Source organism: Pinus tabuliformis, chromosome 2_1 (genome assembly GCF_031772625.1).
Source record: "Pinus tabuliformis cultivar Carrire ecotype Pingquan chromosome 2_1, CPIR1, whole genome shotgun sequence".
Taxonomy (NCBI): Eukaryota; Viridiplantae; Streptophyta; class Pinopsida; order Pinales; family Pinaceae; genus Pinus; species Pinus tabuliformis.
In genome coordinates, this window is record NC_142299.1 from 490823131 (window position 1) to 490839976 (window position 16846).

At 35.9% G+C, this 16846-nt stretch overlaps 1 protein-coding gene across 3 annotated transcripts in view; it reads right to left on the bottom strand.

Moving 5' to 3' along the window:
- The window catches only part of LOC149201067 (nuclear pore complex protein NUP133-like), a 215915-nt gene extending 204158 nt beyond the window's left edge, over nt 1-11757 (bottom strand). Inside the window, exon 1 of one of the 3 annotated variants that reach the window (XM_089402852.1) lies at nt 11306-11756. In XM_089402852.1, the coding sequence (XP_089258978.1) occupies nt 11306-11490 (185 nt within the window). In that variant the 5' untranslated portion in view covers nt 11491-11756. Of the gene's footprint in view, nt 1-11305 lie in introns of all 3 variants that reach the window. The other 2 variants (XM_089402853.1, XM_089402854.1) reach the window with 2 other exon arrangements.
- Between the last annotated feature and the right edge of the window lie 5089 nt (nt 11758-16846).

Sequence of the window (16846 nt, forward strand, 5' to 3'; positions counted from 1 at the left end):
TGAAATGACTCAGGATGTTTGAGAGTGGTTCCGGCCTCATTGGATTTCATATGGAGAAAGTAGAATTTTAGATTTCATTCAAAATCCAGCAGACTTATCAGTTTTTCAGGATTTTAGGATTGGGGGATTGCAATGTTTCCATTGAATTTTTTCATGTATTAGGGTATGGAACTCGTATTTAATCAAGAGCACCAAACCAAGAGCTTCTGAATATGTCGCTCCCGCTCCCCGCTTTCGCTCCAGCTCCCAAGTAACACTGTTCCTGATGATATGGGTCTGGACACCATTGTTGAGTTGGCATTGGCCAACATGGATCTCAATGATCCAGTGCTAGAGCCTGTTAGATTTGATGACTTAGAGGGGTCAGCCTCCATACCAACAGATGCAAAGGCGACTATGGATACAGGGGAGGAGGAGGATGTAGAGGAGAGCAGTGGGGACCATGATGATGGGGACAGTGATGTTGATTCTGATGCTAATTGATGCCTTGAGGCTTGTATACCTGTAGTTGTTTTATATTTTCTATTTCTATTTGCCATTGGCATTGCACCAACACTACCTATGTAACACATTTTGATTTGATGACTTAATGAGAAAACTACAGTTGTCAGTGTGTTTATCTTACTATCTTGTAGTTGTAAGTTGTCTTTCAGTTATGAATTATGAATCATGATTTAAATTTTTAATAGATTTATCATTTATGTGACCAGTACCACTGACATTTATTTGAATTTTGTATGTACTATGCATGCTAATAGCTATAGATGAAGATCTATGTTTGAAATCAATAAATTTGTATCATTAATTAAAATTTGTGTAAGAAATATGATAATATTTAATATATATATATATATATATATATATATATATATATATATATATATATATATATATATATATATATATATATATATATATATATATATATATATATATATATATATAATATATAACGTGTCCTGTTCCAGGGGGTCAGCGTGTCCCGAATCCGACACCACGAATCCCGAATCCTACGTGTCCCGAATCCCCGTGTCAGGTGACTTAGCTTGGAAGTAATAGAAAAGAGTTCTAGAAACCCCAATATCGAAACAACTTGGAAGTAATAGAAAATAGTTCTAGAAACCCCAATATGAGTCGAAGTGTGTAAGAGTTGAGATTTGTATGTAAACATCTCCCTGATAAAAGTGACATTTTCTTTAATTTTCATTTTCATCCTTTTACTTAAATTTTTAACATTACCATGAAATGACTCAGGATGTTTGAGAGTGGTTTCGTCCTCATTGGATTTCATATGGAGAAAGTAGAATTTTAGATTTCATTCAAAATCCAGCAGACTTATCAGTTTTTCAGGATTTCAGGATTGGGGGATTGCAATGTTTCCATTGAATTTTGTCATGTATTAGGGTATGGAACTCATATTTAATCAAGAGTACCAATCCCTCTATGTACCTTGATGTTAGTGACATTGGTTGTCGAACTCCTCTATCATGACCCTTCTAAAAATGTACGCATCACTCAAACAAAATCTTGACTTGACATGCTATGCTTTTTCTATCTTATGTTAATGCTTAGAGGGTGATATTAATGACAAAGATCCCTATACAGATACAAAGGTAATGACAAAGATACCTCTGGATATTAATGCTTGGAGGGTGATATTAATGACAAAGATCCTGATTTTGCAACAAGACTAAAAAATTAGACATTTCTCGTGGTGGCAAGAGGCCCAAGCTGCAAGCATAAGAAATAGATAATAGATTTACTTCTCTTTTCTAGTTTCTAGTAGCTTTTATAACTATTGACTCTTTCATATTTATTATGATATTTTTTTAAACAATATATGACAATTTAAGTTTGAAGTTGGCAATTATAACTCATTAGTAATGAATTATGAATATGATGCTTCATGAAAGTTGAAAGTTGTTTCATTTCATTTCATTTTATAACATTTCATTTCATGTTAGATATTATTTGTTGTAATGGTTACACTTAGCTTACAAGTACAACTTTGGTGATCAATGATGATAAATGTTATATATTGAATTTTGAAAGCTTGAAACTTTAAGATTGATGAATCATGAGACTCAATATGTTGTATGTTACTATGTTACTAACTTGCGGACGTGGTTGATGAAGATTATAACTTCTAGATGATTGTTGTTATATGGTTCAATCTATGCTTTTTTATGTTTTTTATATCTAATTCATCATTCTACATGTTTTTGTTGACATATATGTATCAAAAATTAAAAAATATAAAAAATATATATATTTTTAAAAAATCGCTCCGGGATTCGCTCCCAAACCGGGAGCTTCTGAAAATGGTCGCTCCCGCTCCCGCTCCCAAGTAACAATGCTCTTAATGGTTGTGGTTGTCCTCCAATGAGTTGTTGCCCTCCACGTTGCATCATAACAGTCCTCCTTGACATAGTAGACCTCCCAAATCGTCCCACTAATGAACTGTTGTAACCTTATCTTTTCCTGTGGCTAGGGAAGTCATGGGACTGCATATAAGGAACCATTCAGATCCCTTCTCACAGCAGTCTAAGGGCACATGAAACCCTCCATAAATGCAGCCTAAAATAGTGTTAAGGTGATTGCGTTTAGGCCCGCGTTCAGCTATGTATAGACTGCGTCTAGGGCACGTTTAACCCTTCCTTAGATATGCAGCTAAGGCTCCTTTAAGGCTTCCTCATGTCTACGGATTAGGGTCGCCTTGTTGCATGTAGAAGTTCCCCTAAACAGTGGGTAGATCTCCCTTCTTTGTTGTGGATTAGGGCCTCCACTTGGCTGTGTATAGGGCTGTGTATTAGGGCATCCTTTAGACAGCTATTAGGGCTCCTTTTGGTTGTGTATTAGGGCCTCCTTTAGACAACTGTTAGGGCTCCTTTTGGCTGCGTATTTGAGCTCCCTTTGACTGCGGCTAGGACTACATTCTTCAACTGCGTCTAGGGCACATAGAACCCTTTCTTCACTGCATCTAGGGCTTCTCCCTCTTGACCTCTCTAGCCACTAAACCCAAACGAGTGGAGAGAGATCTTAGGAGAAGTGAGTGTTTAAATGACTTGAAGACTTCCTCCTTTTATAGTAAAACGTGGAGCACAAGAGGGGGAAGATTAGTTGCTGGCCGACCTTGACGAATTGTCCCATTACACAAATATAATCATATCTCCATGAATACTTATCGGAATCAGATGATCTTTAGATCAATCCTACACCTTTTGATGAGAGGAGTCCAAGAAAAATATCAATTGTCATTAATAAGATGACCCACATGGAGTTTGGCCACATGATTGTTGGGGTGACTCTGGCCCAACACAAGCTATGTAGACCGTATAATCATTTTAGAAATTACATACATAGTTATCCCTTGTTATAGAAACATTAGAGGGGACACACTATTTAAGTCTGGCCTCTGCCATGTTAATTTTCCTTAGGGCTTCATTGTTCTTTCTTTTGATAATTGCATTACATCATTTACATATTGAATTCAACCCACAACATTATAACATTATTTCATCATATGCAATTATGTAGAAAGAACGATAACATCAGCAATGCAATGGAACGGTAAAAGGAACAAAAGAAGAAAAGCAAGCACACATAAAGACACCATGATTGGTCAAAGACCAGGGCAAAATCCCACAAGGGGGAAAACCCAGAATTCTTCTTCTTCTATTAGATTTCATCAATTCATCAGTTGTGATACAAAGTACATCATCATGAGACATCATAATCCATATCAGCCCAACTAGGGCCTATTACCGCTCAAACTAGCATGGGGACTAAAAGGGACTCCTAAAGGGACAACTACTAGTTGAAGGGAAACGATGGAGACTTAGCCCACTATCACCTCAGCTAAGACTCCCTACTCTTTACGGACTTTCACCGATGGGAGGAGACCCGATATATAGAAAGTCACTTGTGGAGGATGAATCAACAAATGGATGTGAAGTGACCTTAATGATCCTTTTCCTAGAAGGGGATTATAATGGAACTTGCTTGTTTTTCAAGCAAGGTGCAAAGCTTTCTAGGAGAAGGAGGTGAGGATTTAAGGGCTAGATTAAGGGAATATGACTTGTAAAGAAGTTTCCCATCCCTAAAATCCTTACAAAACTTGGACTCCCGAGTTGCCTTGGAAGAATTGTCTTTGATGAGAAATGGGACAACACGGACCAAGTGGAGCCAGCCAAGGTTAAGGGGAGGGAGTTTAGCAACCAATAATGATCTTAACCTAGACAAGGAAGGGGAAAGGATCAAAACAAGAGTTTTCACTTAGAGGTGCCAAATTGATCCTATGAGATACTAGCCTAGGGAACACCAAGGCAAAGTTTGGTCTCAAGGCTAGGACTTGGCATATCCCACAATCCCACCGTCGGAATTTCTTCAAATTTGGAGGAGACCTTGCAATAGAGGCCAAGAGATCGAACTTTTTCTATGGCTACTTTGTCGGGAAAATTATGCCCTAGGTGACCCAGCGTAACTAGACCTAGAAGAGAAGGGGAAAAGGTGAAGAAATGAGGTTCCTAAGGTGATCACCTTATGATGGATCAGTGCCTAATTCCTTTGGGGATATGGAGTCAAGAAGAATTATGAGAATGGATCTCGTTTCTAGTTCAAGGAGGCTTTAAGGGCAACTTTGTTTAGCGTTAGGGCAAATAAAGGGAGTGACCTTAAAGCGTTTATACTTCGTTTGCAAATCAAGATGGCTTATCAAGATAACTTCGATCTCTAGGAAAAATCGTTCAACAAACATGGCCCATACATAGAGATATGCTATATAGAAACATAATTCCACAATGAAGCAGTAAATGCATGCAGCAATTAGCCCTAAAATAGTGAAAATCCCATGATCAACGTATGTGACAAAGTAAAAGAAAATAGCATCAAAGTTGCACTTACATGTAAGAGAATATATCCAACCATCAATACATTTGGTAAAAGCTCCAAGATAAGAAAATGCAATCCACACATCAAAATTCGTCCATCCTCCAATTTTGTCCACCAAGAAGGAAATGCGAAATTCTCAAGAGAGGGAAAGATCCAATCCAAGCGATGATAGAAAATGAATTCATGTCTCTCCTATTTATACACTCATTAGGAGTTTGAATTACCTAATTTGAGCCTACATTAGTGTTGAAGAAAGTGTAACTAGGTTCGGTCTTCATGACACATTCCAATTAAATGATGTATATTGTATCTAGCAAAAATATTGTGAATTTGAGTCATGGGTTTCATGTTCAAAAATGTATTTGTTTTAGTAGCTCTCATTATGAGCTCCAGGCTAGGTGATAGGTTTGTGTCATTGATGTAAATGTTTACACTTAAAGATGTACAATGTATGACTCCAAGATCAAGGGCAGAATCATGGTGCAAGACTCCTTCCAAGTCAAGATCAAAAGGCTAGCAATTAACCCCTCCAAACGAATATGGAAGATGCAATGTATTTTCGGCATAAATATATATTTATATTTGAGTGTTCACGTCGGCTTTATATCACATTCACGTCGGCTTAGAGGCATGTTATGTCGGCCTAATGAACAACCCTCATACGCTATAAATATAAGGCCTCTCCTCATCTATTCGGATCATCATCACAAGATCAATTGGGTCTCACTCCATGCGAAGAAGTCTGTCCAAGAGTGCGAAGTAAGGGAGCTACAGAAGAAGTCTGTCCTCAACCGCAGAGAAGCCTGTCCATAGCCGCAGAAGTCTGTCACACGTGCGAGGGTAGGGCATCACTTAATCTGCCCTCATCATCAAGGAAAAATCTCGGTCTTGGGTCTATCTTAAAGGCAGATTCATGGGAAGAAGAACGATTGCTGAAGCAAGGGTTTAGGAGGGCTAGAAGAGCCCTAAACCCTCCACACGTGCGAAGGTACTGATCACCATTAGGGTTGTGTTACAGTCCCATGACATCTTCATGATTAGAGCTGATTTGAAGCCTAAAGGATTCGGTTGTATGCCTAGAAGAAATCTACTAGCCTAGTGAAGCAAGGAGAAGGTTTCTAGACCAAGTGGATCACCCACACGTGGGAAGAAAAGTGTCATCTTCAGATCTGCTGCTAGGGTTTCTAAACAGTCTTCTTGAAGAGAGCAGATCATCTTGTTGAAAGCAAGCGTTGAAGAGATCTACTAGGCTAGTGGATTATTTTGGACAAAGGAGACTTGGAAGGAGAAGAGGAAGGAAGAAGGCAGTCAGATCATCCATCCATGAGAGCAGATCTGATCCATGGGACAGCAGGTCAAAGAATTGCAGTAGCAAAATGATCTAGCCTTGATCTTGGAGTCACATTGGTAAGAAGGGTCTTGTATTGGTCTTGGAAATTTTGTCAAGTGAAGATATCATAAGAAGAATTACCGTGGGTTTTTCCTCTCAGATTTGGAGAGGTTTTTGCCCTGGCTGCTGCCTATATCTTGTGTTATTGTTCTTTTATTTATCATGCATGATAGCTGGTTGATGAAGTTAATAATCTCTAACATATAAAAGATCTTGTTTGAATAAATCTAAAGGCAAATTTACTTCACAAGTAGTTATCAAGATAGAGAAATCATTAACTTCTCAAGCCCTTGGATTTCTCAACATGGTATCAGAGGGTTGGTAGCAAATCAAGAAAGGGTTGATATAGAACATTCAGGAAGAGGCAAGGTAGCTGAAGTTGAAGGCAAAGCAAGATTCAGAATTCAGATCCACATTCTGAAACTCCAAGATCTATCAAAGTGAGGGATCTATAAGAGGAAGTTATCAAGAATCCTCTTACTTCAGTTGAACAGCAGATCCTCAAGGATAAGGCAAGCAGATCTCAGGTTCCCTAGCAGTCAAGTGTAGTCAAGCTTTCTCAAGCTCCTTAAAGGCAGCCATCTAAAGTCAATCTTCAAGGATCACTACATCAAGTAAGTATCTTATTGATTTGAGTAAATCTAATCTCGAAAAGGATGTCTTCTTGCAAGGAAAGCAATAAGTTAGTTGGAGTTGCCAACTTCCTTGGTTGGAAGAAGAGGATTGATCTCACTTTGAAAGAACAAGAAGTTATTGATTATGTACAAAAGAAAATTGTTGCTCCTTCTGATAGTCAAGAACTAGCTAAGCATAACAAGAACGAAGTGAGAGCTCAAAAGATTCTCATAGAATCTATCAAGGACTCTCTGATTCCTTATGTAGCCAAGCTTGAAATAGCCAAAGAGATCTATGAATAGATTTATTCTCCGTCAGCACTGCAAGAGAAGGGATCTCTCTGAGGAATGAATTATACAAAATGAAGATCAGCAAAGAAGAAGGTATAACTTCATATTTCATGAGGGTCTCTGAAATAAGAGATCAGTTGCAAGAATGAGGAGAAATCATGTATGATCAAGAGATGACTACGATAGTGCTGAATGCATTACTTGAGGAGTGGGAAACTTTACAGCAAGCATATGGGCCAAGAAGGAGGCATCCTCACTCAATGATCTATGGGCAATATGCAAAGTGGAAGAAGCCCAATTAAAGGCCAAGGAAGATATTGCAGTTGGATCCAAAGAGCAAGCATTTGCTGCCAGGTTTAAAAGAAAAGGGAAGTTCGGAAAGTTTGAGAGATCTAGTCACCAGCAACATCCCAAGAAAGACATGTCAAAGATTCAATGCTTTGAATGTCACGAATATGGACACTATCGAAGAGATTGTCCCAAGCGAAAGAAGAATGGAAAGAGGAAGATAGAATGGAGGATTAGGTAAGCATCTGGCATTCGATACTCTTTGAAGATGTGTTAGGGCATCCAAGATAAGAGTAGTCATAGAAGACCGATATTCTTTGAGCACTGGAAATCCAAGATAAGAATAGTTCAGGTGGAACATACTCTGAGAGAACCCGGGTAGGGTATGTTTCGAGAGAGACAATTATGAAGGTGTCTATACATCATTGGTCTCGCCAACATTGATCTCTAATCTTGTGTAGAGATAGAGCCATTAGTCAAGGCCTTGCTATGTGACAATGCTAGATTATATGATGCTAAACAAATGGGTTACCAATCTGACTCTTCTTATGAGAATACCTCCCTAGTTAAGAGGGAGTGTTGAAATATGTAACTAGGTTCGGTCTTCATAATGACATGTGTAATCATGATTTTATGTAATTGATGCAAAGAAGAAAAATAAAATTATTTATGTTATGCTTGAGTCATGGGTTTCATGCTCAAGGAATTTTATTTTATAGTTAAAGCTCCCATTGTGAGCTATTAGGTTTGGTCATTAAGTCATAAAGTCTAGTAAGTCAATGTCATGTATTGAAGACATGTTACATATTGTAAAAAGAGAAATTGTTTGAGTCATTAACCCTCCAAGACCTTGTCACAAGCATGTGTTCAAGTCGGCCTTCCAAAAGAGCTAAAGATTATTCTAGAAGGAGATGTCAGCCTAGTCACAAGTGCAAGTCGGCCTATTATACATGGACAGACCACTATATATAGAAGAACTCGGCATCACTTGAAGACCATTCAATCAAGCATCCAAGATAGTGAAAGAAGTGTGAGAAACACCAAAGAATAAGCTCATCACCAAGCAAAGAAAGGAGGATCATAATCAAGTTAGTTCTGATATGTTTTGGGCCAATATACTTTACATGTGCGAGGAGAATTGGTGCCATCTGTTGCAAAAGAAGTTGAGGCTAGCACAGTCATCCTAGAGGCTGAATTAAGGAAAAAGACAATGTATCCATCAAGTCGAATTGCAGAAGGAAGTATTACTATCCAAGCAAAGGGAATCAAGGTACAAAAATTGGTGGAGATACCCTCACACGTGCTGCAACTAAGGTTTTTGAAGAGGCCGAGAGTTGCAGGTCTGATCTAAGAGGCTGAAATCTGAAGGGTAGCCGAGATCCAAAGGAAAGCAAGTAGTTTGACTAGTGTTGACTCAAGAAAGATGAATTTGATCATAGAAGCCTTGTGACTTGATCTTGGAGTGGTTCTACATACAATATCATGCATACTGCTTACTACAAACCATATCATACATGTTACTGGAGTGATATAATTCCATACCATACATCATATGTGACTTTAGATAGATGCCATACCAATACTACATAGTGTCTACCTTACACATTGTATACTGTATATCATGTTGCACAGGGATGCCACACATAACTTATATAAACTACAATGTTGAGCTATACCTTACAACATATTAGTGAAGCTAGAGACAAAGTCGTGACTATATTGGAGACGAAACCATGTATTGCAGTGTCAGGACTACTGCGTCAAGGGATCACATATGACTGAGCTGAGATCTGTTATGTTGAGACTATAATATGCCGAGGAAACCATATTCGAACAGAGATCCATACCAATACATTACGCAGAGGAATCATACTAGAATACAAGATTAGTCTCACATCTAATTACAGAGAATTGAACTGAGATTCAATATAATACATCACATAGAATTAGTGTCAATATCATTGCAGAGAATTAGGGCATGACTGAGCGTTTTGTACCAATGCGAGAGAATTATATATAGGCCTGTAGTTGCTACGTGAGAAATCTTGAGGCAAAGCGAGGAGAATATAGTCTAGGACCAATGCGAATGAAGACCTGAGGTGCAAGACTACTAATTCATTTTGGTGCGAAGTCGGGTTTTGTAGTATATATGACCATGTGAGCTCTTGTCCTGTAATGAATGCGAGCTAGAATTCTAAACCATCAAAGAGAAGAACTCGAACCCATCTGAAATCTCAGAACCATCCATTGCATCAATGTACCTGGGAGATCAACCTATTTATAATAATTTGACAAATCGAATAAGGCAGGCTGACAAAGTCAATTTAAAATCAAATTTTCAATTTTCCCTCCAATAGAAGCTGACTTGAGAAGAAATCAAATTTTATTATAAGAGTCCTCTTGTAATAATAATAATTCCTTTGCTTAACCAAAGGATACAAAGAGTGCTAGGGAATTTCTCTCTAGCTGCCAAATTTAACATACCACAGTCATGAAAAGGAATGCCTTCTCAAGATGCGTAATTGGTGTTTAACTTCTGCCACTTTCCTCGCTTGACCATGTTGTCATTAAGTCTGGACTCTACCATAGTCAAGAAAGGGAATTATTTCTCGAGATGAGTAATTAATGTTCAACTTATGACACTTTCTCCGCTGAACTGTGTTGTCAATACATAATGCGGACTACCAGCGTAGTCAAAAATGAATGGCCCTATAGACCTTTTCTGTAGTTTTCTGCTGTCTGGCTATAGACCTTTCACTCTGCTTCTCTATAAAGGAAGGTAGGGCCCATCACTCACTGCTCGGAAGAGCTATAGTTCACTCCGCAATTACTATGCTATGCTTTATTATTTATTGGCTCCCTCAACCCATCCAATTCGAGCAGTCAGCCTCAGAAGTAAAATCCCTTATGACCAACCAACATCTATACGTACTCTATGCTAAACATATCAGTCTATGTGGTCCCATAAGAACTGGGAGCAGGCAGCAACCTATTCGAGGATATTTTTATTAGAAGGTTTGATGAGGTAGATTTAAATTTTTAATAGACATAGCTCCAGCTCAATTACGCCCTACTTGGAAGTTGGCTGAATAAGAGGATTGGCTTGGAGAGGATAGCCAAAAGACTGGACAGATTCTTTACTTTAGAAGATTTCTCAATTGATCAGCTTCGAGTGAGGCAGTGGGTTCGATCTGGGGTTACTCTGATCATGGTCCTGTGTTTAGAGTTGCCATTGGGGTCAAAAACATGTAAGTCTTGTTGGAAGACATTTCCTTGCAGTTGCAGTGAAAAAAATGGATTTTATATATATATATATATATATATAAAAGAGAGAGAGAGAACTTGAATTTAATGAATACATCCACAAGGTCAACTGGCCTATGGGGTGGAATGGCTTCCATCAAATGCATTTCATAATACAAAGAAGAGAAGAAACAAATGGGCAGATGAAGTAAATTCCATAAGTGGTGCAAAGGTACTTTGGACTGCTTAGTTTAATTTAAGCTTCTAATGCTGCTGGATTGGCGTATAACTACATTTATATAAACAGCTTATATCTTAAAATTTCTTATTTGTGAACACCTACAAAATTCACTGTATATAATTATTTATAAAGGTGACGTGTCTTTATAAATAATTACCAAGTAGTTAGGCATCTTAGTACAATAAATTCAAACCCTGGCAGGTAATTTCACTATTGGATCGGGAACTCCCGAGGCTTTTAAGTGTTCGAGGTTGCAATGTAAAAATGAAGCAATGGAAATCGAACCTTGCATAAATGTAAGTCCACACCGGAATACTTGGAGACAAAAGAAAGGCGGAAAAAACAAACCTGGAAGCAGTAGAAAGGTGAGAAGACCAAGGGACGGGCGTGCCGGTGGCGGGCCTGTGGGGCATAGGAGTTGCAGAATGGCGAGAAATGTAAATTGGAGTCGCTGGAGAAGACGGCCCTCCATGGTTCGGAGGACTTTCTCTGGTACGTGCAGCAGTCAATTTAGTGGGAGCCGGTGAGAACATGATTTAATTAACGAATAACTGTAACCAAAACCCGAACAGCAGGTTAAACCCTAGCCAAAATCAATCGACCATCAATCAGCCTTTCTGCAGCTTCGAGAGTGTGCATGTGTGCGATTTATGTAAGGGTTGAGAGCTGGTAAGCAGACCCAAAATGAAACTTGAATTCAAATGAGGATTTTATAAAAATAGATTACAAATTGTGGTCGCGCCAAAAGCTTTCCGATATCATTTTGTCTAATTAACCAATCTCCTAAATCATGTGTGGAAGTCCCCTGACCTATGTGCTATGAGTTTATCTCGTTTTGTATAGACTTTTTATGATGAATAGTTTTTAAAGTTTTAAATATTTTTAAATTATTATAATTGGTTGATTAAAATTTCGAAAAAAAATAAAGTGGTTGATTAATACATGAAAAGTGGAAAATGGTTTTGATGGGCTTATATCAACTATTTTATTAATGTGGTGGTGATAATCAATGTTTTGGTGATATCTTAAAAGTAGGTTAAAGCAATGTTTTAATGATGTTGTAGAAGTAGTCTCGGTGTAAAAGCTGGGACATATATAATCTAAGTACAAGATTAATAAGAGAAATCAAAGTTCTTTTGTCTTTTATATTATGCTTTCTATTTACTTTTATTTATAATATATGTATTTGTAAAGAAAATTCATAAAAATATTGTAAATACTTATCAAAAAAAATTGCAAAATTATTACAAACACCTACTTACTAAGTCTTGAAGCAATCAAGTAGTGAGTAGTTGCATGTAATCAAGTAGTGATTCAATCCAACTACATATAGCATAGTGGCAATCCAATCAAGTTATGTGCAATTGAGCAACAATCCAGTCTAGCTATGTTCAGTTGAGCAGTAATCCTTCAACTATTAAGGCAATTGGGATAGCAATTCAACGATAATGGAGACAACAATCCAGCAACATTGAAGACAATGAATGGAAACAACAATCCAACCGCAATTGAGAAAACAATCAAATATTGATGAAGCAAATTTGAAATGGGATATGTTAAGTAACGTCAATGAGCCAGCTAGTCTCATGTGCACTATCTAGGTGGGTAAGAGGAAAGAGTGTATGTAGCACAAACCCTAATAAATATGGTAGTGACAAGTGGTGAAGATAGTTGGTGAGAAGGCATAACATGGTTAAATTTATTTTGATTGAATTGAAAGGGAAGAGAAAGGTGAACATGCAACATGATCGAGAGACCATAGGGACAAGTGGCGAAGAAGGCAGAATGTGACTAATTACATTTATCACGAATTGAAAATGGAAAGGGGAAAATGCAAAAAATGAAGGTTTGAGATAAATCTCAACCCTATATTCCCGACTATGATGAAGAATATTTTATGGAGGTTAAATCTTGGCCATCCACCTACTTATTATTGATAATTAAATTAAAAATGTGGAAGTCTTGTTCCAAAATAGTGAATGTATATCAACGTATTATATTTTTAAATTGATAGGGCAACATTTTTGACATGATGAATTTATAACTTTGAAATTCCACCCAAAATTAAGTTAAAAGGAAATGAAGAAAAAATCAAAGAATAAAGAAAATATCACTAGGAAAGGGGTTGTTTTTGTCTATGCTTAGCTCACATCATTATGTCGAGATGTGCTCTCTAGCCCAATATGGTAGAGATGTTGTATCATAATGTCTTGTTTAATATTTTGACTAAGTCAAATTACATAATCTCTCTCTCTCTCTCTCTCTCTCTCTCTCTCTCTCTCTCTCTCACACACACACACATACACACACATATATATATTAAAATTAAATAAAAAAGATAAATGTAATGTAATGTAAACATTTTAATTCGGTCAAAATAAAAATAAAAGTAACAGTAACAAAATAAAAATGATCTGGGTTGGATCATTATATTGTTTGTTATCCATATCGATGCTTTCAGAGTGTAAAAAGTGAAGGAATCAGGTCACATGACCCTTTTTACGGGTGGGACCTAGTTTGGCAAATTAGGGTCTAAAACCTTCCAGGAGCGTTTTGAGGCATCAAATGACATTTTTGGGGGTAAAACTTTGTTGCTTTAGTGCAACACATTTTTTTCCTATTATACAATCAAATACCTTTCCAACGGTGCAAGAATCGCGTCAAACAAAGTCTATATGCGAAAGTTATGCCACTCAAAAGTCACTTAGAAGTTGACCTTCTTGTTTTCACCACCATAATTTGAGAGGATGCCACATCAACCCTCATAATTCATGAAATGGGGGCTAGCCATGTGATTATGATGAAGAAGACTCTAAAAGAGTCTATATTGTAACTTTGGTTAGGATTTGAGGTAGTCAAACGTACCGCTAGTAGGCTATCGGGTTGTGTTATAACCAGGCCACTAGGAAGAAAAGGGGTTCCATTCCTTCAAGTGGATTTGTTCCATAGCTGAGCAAAAAAAACCAAGAGGGATAGGAGATAGAACACACAAAGAGGATTTGTGCATTATAGTAGCCCACAGGCCATAGGCCATACTTCTTTGTACTTGCATACATTTTCTATTCAAAGAAAGAGAGCAAAGTAGCCTCACCTTCCATCTGGGTTTTTCTCCGAAAGGGTTTCCTAAGTCATATCTTATGTCAAATGTGTGTATGAGCTTTTATTTCATTATTCTCTATTTTATGCATAATTTCAATATGCATGGATACATTATTAATAGTAATCTACAAATCTATAAATCTAAAAAGAAAGAAAACTATAATAGCATAGATTTTGGATTTTTAAGTATAATTGTATCAAATTTGTTATGATGAACTATCCAATGGAATATCCATGGCAGTTTATAAATCAGAAAATAACCCTATAAAAACAAGGGCTATATAGTAGCTAGTGCATGTCTCTTAATTTAAATGTAACTAAATTAAAGTAAACTAGCAATTGCACCAAGAGGTGCAAAGGAATGCTGAAAGGAGAAGTGGGGAATGTGGAAAGTAATAATCAAGTAAAAGAGGCCTGCAAGCTTGTACAGTCCACAACAAGGTTTGTCCAGTAGGCATGAATGCAAGGAAACATGCAAACAAGTCGACTACAAGTAAGCTGCAACTATGAAAATAATGAAAACATAAACGAAACCAATAAATAGAGCCCCTTTAGAAGCCAAAAAATGAGTTAATAATCTGCACTAAACCTTTGCCTCCCCTCGCTACAGTCTTCAATACCCCTAAAACAATTGCAATGACAAACCAGGATAGTCCATATACCATAACACTTTTGTTGCAATATGCAATGTTTAAGTGCTAAACAAATCCATATTGGTAAAGTAAAAATCTAAGTGATAACAAGATTTCCCAAATCTGTCCCCGCAAGCCTAAATACTTGAAATGCTCATGTTTGTCATCCCACCAGGATTCCCAACTCTTTTCCTGTGGCACAGACTATATCCATCTTAACTTTGGATCTACCAAGAGGGATCAAATATATTGAGATGCAAACCTCTTTTAAATTGAAAAGAGATTTGATCCCTCTCAATGCTTCGTAGATTCGGAGTTAAGGCAGATCTAGGCTAGTATTAATAATATAGATAGTTTAAGTATCACGTTTTACATGTGATTTAACTTATGATTATTATTGTCCTTGCTGCCTAGCAAGACTATGCATTGGGTTTTTGGTCAAACCCATATTACTTTGGGTTTGACCAAAAAAATTACAAAATTTCCAAAGTTCAACATTAGAAATCTAAATTTATTATTATTTTTAAATAATTTAACTATTTTTTATTAATTTGATTGGCTATCCAGTTTAATATGTTATTGTGGATAGCCTCGTGATTCACAAAGCCTTGAGTACCATCCCTGTCGTCATCCATGTTAGGTTATAAATGTCCTTGTCAGAGGGTGTGCCAGGGTGGAACAATATTTTAATTTGTGCTCTTGTCGCCATCGCTAGGTTGTTACACGCAATGGACAATAGAAATTGCAGGCTTTCATTCATTAAATTCATACAGCTCTATCACATCCACATTTACATTTCTCATTCTATCACTATACTATTCATACAAATTAAATCTGGTGGGGAACGAAACATTTTATTAGTTTCATACTTAACACCAAACTCTATGGTTACATATTTTATAACGGTAGGAATATTTTTCTTTTGAGACATCTAAATCACTTCCTAATCATTTAAATTATATTTTTTTTGTTTTTGTTTTATAGGTTGCATGAACATAAATTATTAAGAAGAATAAATATTATTGGTACCAACAATTCTTATAGATAGATCTCTTCATCCATATACATACATACATATATATATATATATATATATCGTTAGGAGGGGGTGTAACAATGGATTCGCGAGATTCAATCATTGGATTGTGACGTATAGTGACTTGAGTCGATAAATGTAATTTGTAAATTATTTTGTTAGTTTTAATTAGGGGTGTAATATTGTAACATTGGAGCTTCTTGGATTCGATATTATATAATCACTTTTAACACATCAATTTTATCATTTTAATAAAAATATTCATTTTCAATTATTATTATTATATATCCTAAACAATTGGCATGTGTAACACTAATATCTAAAAGGACTATAAGTACTTATTTTATATACATAAATACACAAAGTAATATAATTATTTTATATACATAAAGTAATGTATTTAAGTGCCAAATTTAAATATTAAATAGTGAATTCAGGTTGTTAAACATTAAAAATATTAAACTTATTTAACTACTATAATTAAAAAAAATATTATAAGTTTTTTTAAATTATTAATATAAATTCTAATATATTTCAATATAATTAATATATACATTTATAACTATATATATGTTATATTATGATTTTTTTCTATGGGAAATCAATAGATAATATAAAATTTATAAATAGTTAAAGATTTAATAAGAGAAAAAGGTTAAGTAAAATTTATATATTTAACTTAAGTAAATAAAACAAAAATCCTCATATTTTAAAATTTATTAAGTATAAAGTCAAAATGGTATATGATATGATAGATTCTAAAAATATTTTTTTCCAAATAACATTTTTTAAATACATGCCCAATTAACCAATGAAATACATACATCTTCCACGTAAAAAAACAACTAAACCATATATTTATGTTAAAATTTCATTTCACATTAATTACTCTTTTTGTTTTTTTCCCTTTTAGAAACATAGAGTGAATAAAACCATAACTATCCACAACATTCTAATGTACTTATTTCCAAGTCACTTTGTCATGAAAGTACGACTATTCTATAAAATGGAACTTTGTTTCCATCTACTAATTTGTATAAATTATGGTCTTGCAAAACAATTAAATTTAATTTAATGAATTCTGATTTAAAGGCTACAAAATGAAACCTAAGAAAAAGGTCA